The sequence below is a fragment of the Muscardinus avellanarius genome (assembly GCF_963383645.1).
Source record: "Muscardinus avellanarius genome assembly, chromosome: 11".
Lineage (NCBI taxonomy): Eukaryota > Metazoa > Chordata > Mammalia > Rodentia > Gliridae > Muscardinus > Muscardinus avellanarius.
In genome coordinates, this window is record NC_137797.1 from 98,616,280 (window position 1) to 98,632,628 (window position 16,349).

General features: G+C 41.6%; 1 protein-coding gene across 2 annotated transcripts in view; it reads right to left on the bottom strand.

The window, feature by feature from the left end:
* The window catches only part of ANO2 (anoctamin 2), a gene marked incomplete at both ends in the record, with an annotated part of 335,860 nt that overhangs the window by 158,778 nt on the left and 160,733 nt on the right, over positions 1 to 16,349 (bottom strand). For both annotated transcript variants that reach the window (XM_080706316.1, XM_080706315.1), the window contains 3 exons: positions 5,933 to 6,043; positions 11,210 to 11,292; positions 14,165 to 14,325. In XM_080706316.1, the coding sequence (XP_080562442.1) occupies positions 5,933 to 6,043; positions 11,210 to 11,292; positions 14,165 to 14,325 (355 nt within the window). The remainder of the gene's footprint in view (positions 1 to 5,932; positions 6,044 to 11,209; positions 11,293 to 14,164; positions 14,326 to 16,349) is intronic.

Consider the following 16,349-nt stretch of genomic DNA (forward strand, 5'->3'; position numbering starts at 1 on the left):
ATTCTAGCTACCGTTGGGTGAGTCCTGGCTCCTGAGTTCTGAGAATCCCACCTCTCTTCTTATCCTTCCAGTTCTAAGAGTGAAAGCCACTCTCCATCACGGCTAATCTTACTAACCCCCTTTGCCTGAACACCCCTTCTTTTAATACCTTTATAACTAGTTCATATCATCTTCCCTTCTACTGCTCTTCATAGACTGTGCTTTGCTTTATGAGTGTACTTTAGTTAATTCAAGGTTTAAGAAAGAAAAGGAGACATGGGCTAGAAGTAGGAGCTACGTCAGAAGGATAAGCAGTAAAGACCAGCTCTACTACTCAGTCCTGCCACAATTAGCATCTTTCCTTAGAGCTCCACTATCTTGTGCGAACAGGAAAAAAAAAGCTTGCCTTCTATAATAAAATTGGAGAAAACCTTCTAACCTATCCAGGATAGACTATTTCAGGAAAAGTTCCATCTGACCCAAAGGGGGGGAAAAAAAGGCAGCCTATTCTTTTACTAAAAGTTCCAGACTCTATTTTCTGGGAAACACTCTGTGTGTGTGTGTGTGTGTGTGTGTGTGTGTGTGTGTGTGTGTGTGTGTGTGTTTATATTTCTGAATTTCCTCTACTATCTGTTGACCCTCTTGCTATAAAGTGAGTTAATTTAACCCACTTTTGTCCTCAGTGGAAACAGAGCCTCACTTCACCTAAATTTATACAAAACCACTAACAGGGTAGCAAGTTTGTTTCTTACCTGTCTTCTAACAAATCCCACAGTCCTGTCTGACTTCAGTTTAGGAAAGAATAACCAGGCATGACCATTTAGGTGTGAAGTTCTGTGTAAGGAAATACTAGAGAGACCCAGGAACTCAAGGTCAAAAGCACTGCTCTCGAGTCAGGTTGCCTGACACACACTGTTTCTGAAACATATTATACCAAGTAAATGACTTCTCTCTCTAAGTCTCAGTATTCCTTTCCGTGAATTGTGAATCAGAGTAGCTTTGAGACTTCAATGAAATAATACTTGTGAAGCCTTGCACATACTGAGAATTCCGTAAGTGTCAAGATAATTAGGAAGGGAGCCTATTTTTACTTTTTATTTTTCAAACAGGGTCTCACTAAGCTGTGGAGGGCCTCACTCAGTAGCTGCAAATGGTCATGAACCTGTGATCCTCCTGTCTCAGCTTCCCAAATATGGGGATTACAAGCATGTGCCATCACACCTGGATTTAACACAATTTTTTAAATGGGCAAAGGGCTCAATTGGATATTTTTCTACAGAATACATAAAATAGACAATAAGCATATGAAAAGAGCTCAATATCATTGGTCATTAAGAAAATTAAAACTAATCACAATGAATACCACTTCCCATTGCTAGAATAAATAAAATTAAAAACAAAGGTAAGAAGTATGGGTCAGGAAGTAGAGATATGAAATAGAGAGCAGTACATCCACTTTTGATGGTTCTTCAAAATGTTAAAATTAAGCTGGGCGTGGTGGCGCATGCTTGTAATGACAGCATTTGGGAGGCTGAGATAGGAGAATCAGGGTTTGAGGACAGCCTCAGCTACTTAATGAGCCTTTTTCAATTTAGTGAGACCCTGTTTCAAAATACAAAGATAAAAAATATGGCTGGGGGTGTAGCTCAGAGGTAGAATGGCCCTGGGTTACATCCCCAGTACTGCAAAAAAAAAAAATGTTAAAATTAGACTTAACATATGACCCAGCAATTCTAATCTTAGGCATATAACCAAAAGAATGAAAACATATAGACAAACAAAAGTCATACACAGATGTTCATAGCAGCACTACTTATAACAACCAAAAAATAGAGATCGCTCAAATATCCATCAGCTGACGAATAAAGTGAAGCAAATTCAAAATAATGGAATATTACTAGGCAGTAAAAAGAATGAAGTACTGATATGTGCTATGACTTGGATAATTTTTTAGAAACTTTCCTAAGTAAAAAAAAAGATAAAAACCATACATTAAATGATTCCATGATTATATTTATAAATATCCAGAATAGACAAATCTACAGTGACAAAAAGTAGATTAATTGCTGCCAAGGTCTTAGCCACTATTTGGTACAGAATTTCTTGGGAAGGGAATGGTGATAAAAATGTTTTAAACTTTGTGGGGACAGTTGCACAAATCTGTGATTACACTAAAAAACACTGAATTGTCTACTTTAATTGGATAAATTTTAGAGTCAAATTAAATCTCAATAAAATGTTTAAAGCATAAATGGACTTAATATCTTCAGAGTTAAAAAGATATTACACAATGGGACTTGGAAATTAAGTAGAGCTGGATTTGATTACCAGCTCCCACAGCTCCTGGTGTGGTATTGAGGAAGTTGCCAGGACCGCTCTGGTCCTCAATAGATGGTAGCCTTTTATCATTTGACAGAAAGGAAAGCAAGAAAGGAAGGAATAAGGAATATGAAGTCTCAGGGTTACAGTGAATGCAAAATTAAGGTGACTCTCTAGGCTAAGCAAGTATTCAAAACCATCAGCTAAACTTATATTCTTTTTTATATACTCTGATCAGCCACTGTAACTATACGTCATAGTGCGATTCAGAGCAATACATCCATACGGGCACACAGCACTTGGTGCCTTTACTCTCTCACCCCCATCTCTCCCTCCTCCCTCCCCACACATGACAATGACGTTGGAAGTGATACCACTGTGTCCTGTAGAGACGCAACATTATTTGAGCTGCTTCCTTCCTAAAGCCTGGCTTTTCCTCTCCCCTTCCCCCTCAGTCACCTTCTACCGTTCTACTGGTCTCTCTTCATTTGACTGAAGTGCCATTTATTTCCTAGTTTCTCTCTGGCTTCCAGATATGAGAGAAAACATACAAGCCATGACTTTCCAGGACCGGCTGATCTCATAGCAAAATATTCTCAAGCTCCATCCACTGTCCTGCTAATGACACATTTTGTTGTTCTTTAGGGCTGAGTAACTTTCCACTGTGTATATATACCACATTTTCTTTATTCATTCATCTGTTGACCGACACCTAGGTTGGTTCCATAATTTGGCTATTGTGAATTGTGCTGTTATAAATGTGAGTATATGAACCTGGGGATATGCATGTATTACTACAGTATTTTAACTTTAATTTTGAAGAGCTGCTGAGGAGTAATATAGCTAAGTCATATGGTGGTTTCATTCCTACTCTTTTGAGGAAACTTTATACTGATTTCATGGTGATTGTATCAATTTACAATCCCATCGACAGTGTATGAGTCCCCATTACTCTACATCCTCACCAACATTTATTATTGTTTGTTTTCTTGATGATTGTCATTCTAACGGGAATTAGATGAAATCTCATTGTAGTTTTGATTTGTACTTCCTTATTGATAATGATTTTGGACATTTTTTCATGAACTTGTTGACCATTTGTATTTCTTCCTTTGAGAAGTGTCTATCCAGTTCAAATGCCCATTTTTAATGGGGTTACTTGTGGAGTTTTTTGTATATTTGTTTGTTTTGCTGTTAAGAAGATAGCCTTTTCAACAACTGAAACTGGGAAAAATGGAATATCCATGTGTAGAAGAATTAAATTAGACCTTAGTTTTTTACCCTGCACAAAAGTAAATTCAAGATGGATCAAAAACCTAGAAATTAAACCAAAAATTTTGCAATTACTAGAAAAAAATATAAGACAAACTCTCTAACATATATGCACTGATGGAAACTTCCTGAACAAGACCCCTTAAGCTCAGGAAATAAAACCAAGAATCAATAAATGGAATGGCATCAAATTAAAAAGCTTCTATATAGCAAGGGAAACAATTAAGAGTCTGAAGAAAGAGCCTACAGAATGAGAGAACATCTTTCCCAGCTACTCCTCTGATAGAGAACTAAGATCTAGAATTAAAAAAAAAAACCTCAAAAAATAGACTTTAATCCTGAATTCTTGTCTGTCCCTAGAAAGAGGTGCCTTTTCTAAACATGCCACACACATGGTACCCCAGAGCCATGTCATGCAGTGAGTACTAGCCACAACTCTTCCTATAGGTGAAAGCTGTGTCCCTCCCCTCAGAGAGAGCTAACATGTGCCCGCTATTATATGCTACCAATGACTAGATTTACAACAAGAACAGAAGCATTCATAATATGAATGGAACTGCAGGAACACAAGAACAATCCTGACAATCAAATTTTAGGCCATTTTATCCAATGCTGCTCATTGAGAAGGTCATTTCCTACCAGTGCTCATAAGAGATTAAATGCTTTGAGCTTTGCAGACTCAACAGTGTAATGAAAATAGATGTTGAATGCTAAAACATAAACATATGTATCATTCATAATGCATTCAGATGTTTTTTAATTATTCATGGTTCCTGAAAGTTATTTGACCTAATATATATATATATATATATGTGTGTGTGTGTGTGTGTGTGTGTGTGTGTGTGTGTGTGTGTGTTTATATTAGAACCACAGCCTCAATGTATGCAAGTCCAGCTCTTTGTCATTCCTGTCTATGGAATTAAAATTAAGTGAGTCAGTGGTCAATGAAAGTTACATGTGATTTCCATAAAATTATTCATTGTATATTGCTCTTGGGTGGAGAAAGAAAGTTGCCTAGGGTTGCTGAAGCTGCGAGAATACAGAATGCCTGTTGTATGATGAGGGTGGCTATAATACTTAGTCTTTCCTAAGAAAGAATTCATTATTTCCCTGAATAATTGGTGGTCTTGGTCTGGCTCTTTGTCTAGAGAAAAAAAATAACTGAGAGGTGTTCTCTCTTTTTCTTGGTTGAGTTCTGACTTTTAAGGAAAAAATTGCTAGTATTTTGGGCTCACAAACACTACATTCTTCTCTTCTGGTGCTTGCATAAATTTGCATGTTAACCCAAATGGTTCCAACTTAAAAAATATAAAATGAAATGAAATTTGAATTCAAAACCAAAATGGAGACAAGACACAGGCAAAAACAACAGACTTTTCGATCTTGTTGATTTTTTTTCCAGAAGTGAGATTTGTGAAAGACATGAACACATACATACATGTTTGATTTCAAGGAAGGGTGGCACCCAGAGACAGGTACTGCCAAAGTGCACCCCCTCACTCACACACATGTGCACTCCGAGTGTTTACAGGTTGCAGCAGTTCTGAAGCTCAGAAATGTGAGAGGTCGTGGTCATCATCATGTTCCCACTTTTGGAGGCTCACCCAGGAAAATGAAATGTAGGGGATGTGGTGTGAGTGTCCCAAGCAAACACATACATGAATTTGCTTCTGCTGGTTCTAAAAGCCATTTCTCTCTCTACCCGTAAATTCCCTACTGCATCTGGAAGACCATATGATGTAATGGTGAGGTTCACAGGCTTAGGTTGGAATCCCAGATCCACCCACCACTTACTGCCTGTGTGATCTCTGACAAGTGATTTACTCCACAGAGAGAACTTCTTTCATGTGTTTTCATCTACATAACAATAGTACCAGCCTTCCAAATGGATCGTGAGAATAAGATGAGATGATATAGTGCCCTTAGAACAGCTCCTCGCATGGATCAGGCATCAGTAAGGGTTAGCTGACCCTGTGGGGCTTGGGGTGGTGGTGGTCACTCTTACTTAGTACTTAGGTGATAGCATACAGAGGAACCAGGCTTGATATCATTTGTTTATTTTCCAAAATACCTTCCCGGGAGAGGTGCCTTTCCTAAATAGTCCATGCACCATGGTACCACAGAGCCATGTTATATGATAGATATTGACTAGATAGAACCACCAGAAGCTAGGCTGATCAATCCATGGTGACGATCTGTTACCCAAGTGCTCTGACTACCGGATATGAAAAAGGCTTGCAGCCCACAGTCCATCCTGTTCCTCATCAGCCACTTCTTACAGCCTCGTCTCTCCTCACTTAATAACAAGACAACGGAATCTTAACAGATGAAGAAGCCTGTAAGCATCTGCACAGCATCTTACCTCATCGCCACCCTCAGTCATATTGGCGTCCAGTTTCTGGACCACCGACTTGTCGCTCTCCTTTAGCATCTTCTCTCGCACTTTGGTCTCATACTCAGGTCGGGAGTGTTCCTAAACCAAACAAAGAGTCAGAGAGTGATTAGTAACCAGAAAGAAGCATGACTTTGGCCTGCGGGAAATAACCAGACACGACAAGTACATCAAAGTCAGGGCTTTGGACTGGGCACTAGCAGACATGTGTCACACCACATAAAATCACAAGGAGTCTAGATAAAGAACACAAAGTGGGAGGTGAGAGGGGGCACACACAACACTTGTTGTCACATGGAAAACCAAACCTTGGCACGCTCCTGGGGATGGCACCAGTGTTGAGAAAGGAGAGAGGAAAAGTTAACTGGGCAGCTGATACAAAGAGAAGCCGTGCGCTTTGTGCAGCAGTTTGACAAGGGCAGAGGTCTACACCTGGCCATCCCACCAGCTATCCTCATACCTCCCACCTTCACTTTCAAGGAGGCAAATCCCAGCTGAAGAAACAGATGTGCCCCCACAGCTGCGAGTCAGGGCAACAACAACAACCCTTCTCCTCTGCTCCACTGTGCCGTAAGCTAACATGGCGACCAATAAACTTCAAAGTCAACAGTGACCACAGGGAAGCTTAAAACTTGCTGGTTTGGACCTGTTTCCTGCACAACGAAGGGGATTAACTCATTGGCAAGTAGACCAATGCTCAAGAGACATCAGTGGGCCATTTGGCTGTATGAACTTGAACTGTGAGTCACCCAGCACGGGGTCAAGCACGTAACTAATCAAGAAAACCATGGTCAAGTCAAACCCATGCAGATGCTAGGGCAGGAAGATGCGTGACTCGCTTCAAAGGCAATTTAACAGTGTACACCTGGCCTCACTGGCGGGCCTCCCCACAGCTCTCAGTTTGGGGACAAAGATCTAGAGGTATGAGGACTTCGTGTTCCTGAGTCATTGAGCTCTTGGACAGGAATTCAGGTGCTGGCTCACCAGGGGCTCCCCTGTTCAGAGAACACACACTTCCTTATCACTGCCCATATGTCAGAGATCCCAGGAGGCCAACGAGCTAGCTCTTGACCTTTCTCTGGCTTTCCCCAGGCAAGCCATGACAGTGGAGAAATGACAGAAATGGCTCACAAGCACGACACACAGCAGCAGGTGATGTGAGGCTGTTTAGCTGTTTGTTAGAGTCCTCCAGCAGCAGCCATCTTTGAGGGTCACCCCACCTCTCCAGGACTCCTTTGCTAGCTGAGGCAACATACCTACCAACCTCCTCCTCTGAATTCCTAGAGTTTTATGGCTTATGCCACACACACACCATGGCTCTTCATTACATGTTATTTTTTTCTCTTATTCCCTAGCTGTTTTTCATGTAAGCACCTTCTTATTCTAACATAAAGATTGGCTACCTCCTCTATTTTGTGCTTCTCACAGTAACTGACACTATTCAGAGTTCCCCAAAATCACTAAATGCTGTGAATTTCACTTGATTTTGTGTCTCACCTTCATTCATTCTCCAATACAGCATTTCCTACAGTGTCTTTCACGTGAGTTCTACCTTTAAAAAAAGAAAGGATTCTAGGGTCTAAAAGATTGCAAAAGGTTGCTCAATGAATTACCTTTCTGAGTGTTGAAATGAGCATATTAAAAGTTCTGCAAAGTAATTTTCTTAAACTTATCATTTCCCACAGAACAGTTTTTGCCTGTAAAAACTAATGTCCTGCACTTCCTCAAAAGAGTAGAATTGAACCACCATTTGATCCAGCTCTATCCCTCCTCAGTATGTATCCAGAAGAATTAGTCAGCATTCTACAGAGATGCAAGAATACTCATGTTGGGAGCAGCACAATTCATAGTCACCAAGTTATGAGGCCAGCCTAGATGTCTGTCAACAGATGACTGAGTAAAGAAAATTGTGCTTTACTCAGCCATAAAGAGGAGTGAAAATATGTCCTTGGCAGAACAGTGGATGGAGCTAGAGAATATCATGCTAAGCCAGACTCAGAAAATCAAGGACTCCAGTTTTCATAGCCCTTCCCCAATTCCCAGCCCATTCCCTCCCAGCTCCCCCTTCTCAGTTTAGCTCAGCGACTGACTTTGATATGTTTGTGAATATACATCATTACATTGGGGAATTTCCCTCTCCCCACTCCCATCCCCTAAGGTTGGCCTTATTTGCTCATCTATGGTTTCTCCTTCCTAATCTGGAGTTTCTCCTATGACCCCCTTTTGTCCCTAGCTTCCACATCTTAGGGAGAGAATTCAATTTTTTACTTTTTGTACCTGACTAATCTTACTTAGCAAAATATTCTCCAGTTTCATCCATTTCCCTATAAATGACATAATTTTGTTCTTCTTATGGCTGAGTAAAATTCCATTGTGTACATATCCCACAGTTTTCAATAATCCATTCATCTGTTGATAGACATCTTGGCTGGTTCCACAGTTTGGCAATTGTGAATTGTGGGGCTATGAACATAGATATACATGCATTAGTTTTGTAGTTTGGTTTGGCCAATAAATGTATGAAAAATATGTTCAATATCATTAGCAATCAAAGAGATACAAATCAGAACTACCCAAAACTCCAACTAGAATGGCAATCATTAAAAACAAAAACAGCCGGGTGTGGTGGCGCACGCTTGTAATCCCTGCACTTGGGAGACACAGACAGGAGGATCACGCAGGTTCGAAGCCAGCCACACTGGCTTAAGAGACCCTGTTTCTAAATAAAAAAGTATAAAAATAGGAATGGGAGTGTATCCCAGAGGCAGAAGGGTTTCCAGGAACCCCAGTACCACCAAAAGAAAAAACAACAACAAATGCTGGCGAGGATGTGGAGAAGTGGGAACTCTAATACATTGTTGGTGGGACTGCAAATTAGGGCAGCCACTTTGGAAAGCAGTATGGAGGATCCTCAGGAGAATGGGAATGAATCTACCATATGACCCAGCAATACCACTTCTGGGCATCTACCCAAAAGAATGGAAACCAAAATATCTTTTTATGTTTGTTTGTGTTATGGTACTATAAATTGGACCCAGGATCATTCTACTTCTGATTCTGAGCCCTATTTTATTTTATTTAAATTTTGAGCCAGGCATGGTGGCACACGCTTATAATCCTAGCATTTAGGACACTGAGACCAGAGGATTACAGTTCACAAACAGCCTCAGCTATTTAGTGAGGTCCTTTGTAACTCAGTGAGACCCTGCTTCAAAAATAAAAAGACTAAAAAATTAGGACTAGGGATCTAGCTTGAAAGAATGCCAAGTAGAATGCCCCGGGGTTCCATTTCCAGTACCACAAAAAAAATTGGAGGTGGGGGGAGAAACAGAGTCTCACTAAGTTTATAGGGCCTTTCTAAGTTGCTGAGGCTGGCCTTGAACCTGTCACCCTCCTGTCTCAGCCTCCCAAGTACTGGGATTACAGGTGTGTACTGCCACACCTGGCTCTAACCCTATCTCAACATATTTTAGTTAAATCAAATGGGACCGATAGGACAAATAGATCTCAACTACACAAGCAAACTGACTTGTGTAATTGGGAGTACCAGTTTAGGCATTATCTCTAAGAAATGCAATTGCCTTTATTATTATCTGTTGCCTATCTTCATAAATAATTTGAATCTTCTATAAAGGAAGAATCTATACATACATTTTCTCATTTGCCCCAGAATCCATGATGATATTAATCTCAGGCTCTATGCTTAACACATCAAACTGAAGTAGAGTACTCAGTATACGATAACAGAATGGGAGGGGTACAATCAATTATTGTAGGTGTGGAAAACTACACGGTTATACCTCTCCTCTTGGAACTTTCAATCACAACCTGGATTGATAGATTCCAGTCCAATCCATACAGATGTCCTGAAGCCCTGCCAGTTCCCAGCCCATCTGCTCAGAGGCAAGTTGACTAATTAGAGAATTAAAGAGAAGAGATAATGACACACTAAACTAATGACACACTAAATTCACAGGCTTGAAAACAACTAAATTGGAGATTCTGCTTAATTACTCACAAAATATCAGAACCACAAAGCCCATAATCTCTAATCCAAGGCAAAGCACATCAGATACTGTCTGGGAGCAAAGAGAAGTCTTGCTCTATTACTTATAGTCAGATTTTGTGACTAAGGACTCAGCAACTAAATGTGCTAGTCCTTCTAGATACAGCCTCCAGAATCTCATCCATTAAAACCACCATATCAGAAGTTCCAGTCTGATGTCATATCTGCTCTTCAGTTCATCCATGGTGGTCTATGATCTCAGGAGCTCTTGAAAATTGCAATGGTCAAGACAGAGGGGGCCAGCTGAACTTGGATGTGGAAGAAGAGAGGGGGTGGAAGACTGCCTGGGGCTGCTGTCTGAGAAAGGAGGATCGTCCTAAAGATAAAACTATGCACCACCATGACACACTGCCCATCATCAGATCACCAGCAGCAAGACAGGGGCACTGGTTCTCAGGGAAGGCTGATTGGTTTACATTCTTTTACTATCATCTGCCCAGAAGACTAGGTTCTAGAAGAGTCTTCCTTGACCCTCAGCTCATGCTCCAGCTGCACACACAGTTCTTTCTCATGCTCTAAAGGTTTAGTGGTTCTCTCTACTTCCCAAGGCATCAGTGGTGACCCTCATCTGGCATGTGTAGCTTTCCCATAACCCTTAGTAGACACGGATAGGGATTCTGTCATAACCTGCCCACATGAGAGAAATTCCTGTTCTCTGGCTTCATGGTGTCAAAACTACTATTTCTTGCCTTCTTCTCTTGCAATTGGTACCATCTCTTTTCCCAGAGTGGGGTCCTGGGATGTCTGACTATCCATCAGCCCAATATCTAACAGCTCTTTTTATGTTATGGGGGATTAAACTCACGGCACTCTACCATTGAGCTATACCCCAAGCCCTTTTATTTTAAATTCTAACCGGGTCTTTATCGGTTAGTGAGGTTGGCCTCAAACATGCAATCATCCTGTTTCATCCTCTCAAATACTGGGATTAGAGGTGTGAGCCACCATACCTGGTTACCAAAGATCTTATAGCTCTAAAGAAGGGGGAACACTGAACTCTTGGCCTCACTGAATATCAACCATGGCTTAGCGATGAGGCGAAGTGCAAAAGCGACCAATGTGAGACCCAGACAGGAACTGCTGATGAGACAGCAAACATAACTGGCTGATGTCACTCAAGACGGTCTATTTCCAGGGTCAAAGTAACGCGAAGGTCCAGAGGAGTGTGCAGGAGAACTCACTTCTTCCTCTTCTATCCCAGTCAGGTCCCAGAAGTAGCCCAGCCGCATCTGAAGTCTCTTCCAGTTTTCCAGAAACATGGTAGCTTGGGAAAAAAGAAAGAAACTCAATTAGAGTAGATTCTGAGTAGCCTTTGGGTTCACCAGTGGAGGGGGAGATACACTTGTAGATTTCAAATTTATAAGTTCTTTTTAAAGCATTTAGACCATGTCTCCTACTTCCAGCTGGAGCTGCTTGGAATATTCCACATCCTTGAAAGCCTAGCGATACACAGTCCTTTATCCCTTAATGAGGGGGAAACATTCTGAGAAATTCATCATTGGGCAATTTTGTCATTGCACGAACATGATAGTGTATATTCACACAAACTGCTGTGATGTCACTAAGTGATATAATTGTATGGGACCACCATTGAAATGTGGTCCTTTGTTAACCAAAATTAATTATGAGGAAAGAGTTAGATAAGAGAAAATAAGGGTGAAGGAAATAAAAATGGAGAAGTGTGTGGCTTTCTTGATAAGCCTCATCTCAACTGTACATAAATTCCTTCTTCCTACACCTTTTCCAGCATTCTTGTTCCCATCACTTTCCTTCTTCCTTTCTCCTCTTCTTCCACACTCCTATTACAAAGAGAAGGATGTGTGCTCTCCAAGCCCATCCCTCCAGCTCTGCACACCACTCCCTGCACACCTTGCTTGACTGTTGGCTGCTCTCTCAGGTCCGTCATCCTATATCAGGGCTGGAAACTCTTTCCGGGCTCTGAGCTGCCTGTGTTTAACTTGGGCACAACACAGAACTGAGCATAACAAACAGCCACATATTGGCTGAATGTGGACTCACTTAAAAAACTACATTTATTTACTTGCAGCCACATTATGATACACTGATGTGTGTGGATTTTCTCCCTTGGATTTGAAGCTTTTTTTTTCCTATTTGTAAGAGTGCATCCTGACCTCCCAACGCTAACACTGGCCTGGGATGTCAGTGTCTGAGAACAGGGCAAAGTCTCTCCTTTTTCTATTACTCTTTGTGGTGCTGAGGGGGCTGTGCATACAGCAGGAGGGTGCACATACAGAAGGAAGGTGGGCGTACACAGTACTAGGTCCACGTTTTTTCCCTGTGGGATCCACAGCTGATAAGGAGCAGAACTGAAACACACTGAGGGCTGCCTCACCCCTATCTTTGTGTCTATCACCTCTATCCAGAAAGGATTTTAGAAACCCTATCTCTTTGCTTCCCCTCCTCAATAGGGCTTCACTCTCCTCAAGTTGCTTCAATTTTAAAGAACTACAGGGGTCTAACAGCAGACTCAGGTCCAGATGACTAGTATTCTCATGACCTCCAGAGTCATGAGACTCCAAAGGCAATGTAAATGGAGGGTCTTCATACCCCCATTTACATTGCCACCAAAAGCCCAAGTCTCTCTGCACAGAACCACTTCTTCTCAGACTGTTCCTGGCAGGCTTGGGCCCTGGCCCACGCCTACCCAACACAGCACCACTAATCATAATAATCATGGTAATGAGAGGCACTGCTATAATTTTTAATTGCAATTTGTAGGCAATCATGCCTAGGGCTCTTGGCTGCTGTAACCAAATACATAATCACATAAAACATAGCAAGCCTGTTTTTAAAAATCTGTCCTATGCCAGGAATCTTGGGCATAATCCCACCTTCTTTGTACTATCCAGAGGTAGGAGTAGTAAATTATTAAGGATCTTAGGAAAGGTAGAGTTATCTGTTCATCACAGCTCTTGAGAGAAGTTGAAAGGCACTTGTTAGGGCTGGAGACTTTGAAGCACAAGTAAAAACCACAATTATGTGTCTTAGGAAAGTACTTGAGGGTCATGGGCCCAGAGTCACTAAGCTTTAGCTATTCCATGGTGGTAGTATTCATAAGACAAATTAATGGAAATTAGAGTTGTAATATCTCAAAAAATGAATATGTATTCCAGGTTCCAACTCAGTTCAAGTGAATGTCAGGGTAATTACAAGATACCCTGCATGATGAAGAAACAGAGCCGCCCATCACTTACCAGGCAGCAAGCCCAAATGCACTTAGCTCTACCAACCCTTCCTGTGGACAATCCCAGGGCCAAAAGGCCTCGTGTTCCATTTCCTTCTATTGGCTGCTCCAATGTTTGATGGGCTGATCACTGTCCACATGCTCCTGGGGAGCATGGCTCTCCCTGAGGACAGATACTAGAGCACCCCTTGAAGTTTGTAGTGGAGGGCTAGCAGTGTGGGAATCTTCCCAGCCAAGTTCGGTCTCTACCCAAGCACAAGTCCCCACAGGGGATGAAGAAAATGTGTGTTCCTGTTCTCCAGTATTACTACTGAGAACTGACCCCTTCCTCCCCTCCTCACAGTCTTAGCAATGTGTGACTCAGGGCCTCTTCTTGGGATGTCCTCCAGGCCCCTTGGAGACAGTAATAAATAAAACCTCTTCTAGAGCAGGATCATGGTCCTGCTGGTCTGTGATCCAATGGCACCTTCAATAGTGAGCACAAACAGGTGGCTATTCAAATGACCCAAAGTGTGCTGACCTGGTCCCATTTTAAAAAATGCACATGGGTGTGTTGTTTTAGAAATGTTCTGTTACCATGGGATGGTTGTTCCAGGTTATTCTCATTCTCAAGAATAGGAGTGTACATTTCCGTGTGTGTGTGTGTGTGTGTGTGTGTGTGTGTGTGTGTGTGTGTGTGTGGTATGTACTGTACTATATCTAAGAGAAAACAGATACAACCATGAAAGATATGTCTGTTTACACAAACAAGTAAGAACATTATTCTTAAAGTAATAATAAGTTATTTTAAGAATAAGTTATTAATAAGTTCTTGGGAAATAAAGAAAACATCCAGAAATAAGTAAAGTAAAGGCTATGAGCTTTGGAGTTTAGTCTCTGTGCCTATTTAAAGGTAGCCTTCAAATCAGCAAACCCCATGATGAACGCTTACCCCAGAGAGCCATGAAGATGGAGAAGAAGACGGTGGCTGGGTTGTCAAACAGGTGACTGGCCCGCGCAGTCCCGCAGGCCGAGCTAAGGTTCCAGTAGTCACAGGATTTGTCACACAGCGGACACATGGTGAAGGCATTGTGCTGGTCGCACATCTCTTTGCTGCAATAGACAGAGGTGACCAGGTCAGAGGGAGTTCAAGCAGGGCCCCTTATAGGCAAATCACCCCAAACAATTCACATCTCCAGATCTATGTAGATTTATTAAGTCAATAACTAAGAAATGTCAAAGAAGTTGGGATTGGATTCTTCACCCAGAGAATGTTATTCTTATATTTTGTCCAAAATCAAAAACAAAAAAGACAAATAGTCCATCTTCTGAAATATGGAGTTCTCTGTCACTAGACATGTCCCAGAAATCAATGGTCATCTGTCAGAGATGTTGTGCATTGAGTGATGCCTTAGAAAGTCCCTGGGAAATGTGTTGAATCTGTGAGGCTGAGGTACACACCAACGAATGGATAAATCGCCTGCCTGCCTGGAGTTGGATGCATCACCTGGTCTTCAAGTCCAGGCTGTCTTCTTAAACCTACTCCTGATTCACAGGTGTGAAGGGCTGGCCACAGCAGAAATGAACCCGAGCATACTGCAAGACCAGCACAAGCCCTCACCTCCGGAAGACTCCACATGAGAAGGAATGCAGTAGATTTGGGTTGTAAGCCCTTCTCTAAGAACATTATCTGCATAGCCATTTGTAGACTAGAAATCAATAACTTCAACCTAATAAGAATTCTCATTATCATGAAATCGAATTCGGGAGAATGAAAAACTAAGGTAAATTCTTCCAAGGCCTAGATCCCTCATACTTGGAGAGAGAAGCTTGAGTTTTAAATGTCTCCAATGGATTATATTCTTAACTATTTCAAGTGCATTTCTGGACTGCTGAGTATATTTGAAATTACAGTAAGTTGAGGCTTATATAAATGCTTATAGATAAGACCCAAAGTCTTCCCAGCACTGACTGGCTTCCTTAATACCCCTTCACACTATATACTGGTAGGAAAATGAATGAACTCATCACACTGGTGTGCAATATTTCCCTGTGGAAGTAGGTGGATGGTTAAGCTCCTGGTCTGAGGGAAAGGGTGGGGAACTCAAGATTTCATTAAAGCAAGGAACTGGCTGTGCTCCCAGAGCAGCTGGGGCCACAGCGATGGAGGCAGGGGACCCTTGTGCTTGAAACCACAGCTGTGTATCCCATGGAGGGAGGCAGCAGAGGGTGCTGCAGAGCAGGGCTGACAAGGGGAAGCCAGGCTCCTGGTGAGACAGCTGGTGCCCTGTGTCAAGCAAGTGCCTCCATTAAACTGGTGGCGTCAAGGACCGCCTGTGTCTATTTCCCCCTTCATTAAGAAGTTGAAGAGTGGGAGATTTACTGAGGGCTGTCGCTTTCTGTCAAGTCCCAGCTCCTAGGCTTCTGTTTTTAATGAGCTATGAAGTTCCCGGCAGGGAAAGACCTTCTGTGTGAGAGAATGGAAACTCTGGGTCTTTAAGGATAAATCCTGGTTCCTCCCCTGACTGGCTGCTAAGCTCTCCGTTGGCATGTGTCAATGAAAATGACTCATTCACATCAAAAATATTAAATGGTAATAGCTTCGTAATAAGTTCAGCTGTACTTGTTTCACCTGGGCATGTTCTTATTGGTCACTAGAGAGCAAGGTTTATTTAAGTCTTCTGGGTCAGGCAAAGGCGTGGGTGAGAAGTTGCTACTTTTAGAGAGGAGAGTACTCTCTTAGAAAAAAGATTTACACAGAAAATTATTTGTATAAATTCTTACAAAGAGCTTTGCTTTGCATATCTGGGACCATATGAGTACCTTGACACTATCCTTCAAGTACATGCATTAGACTTCACTTTTTATAGTTTGTTTATTTATTTGTTTTAAAGCATAGACTGAAGGAGGAGCTAATCCTAGTCAACCTAATCCTAGCTAAATCTAATCAATGCAAAATAGTCACAAGTGAAAAAGTAATTTGTTGCTAAGCACTAAGTATTGTGTAATTATCTTTTTTTTAGAGTGCAGACATTTATCAATAGTGTAAAATGGCAGCTATCATTTAAATTTGAAGTCATTATGCTTGCTCTGTGTTGGGTTTATTTTTTTATCTATTTGTTTTTTTAATGTCAGCA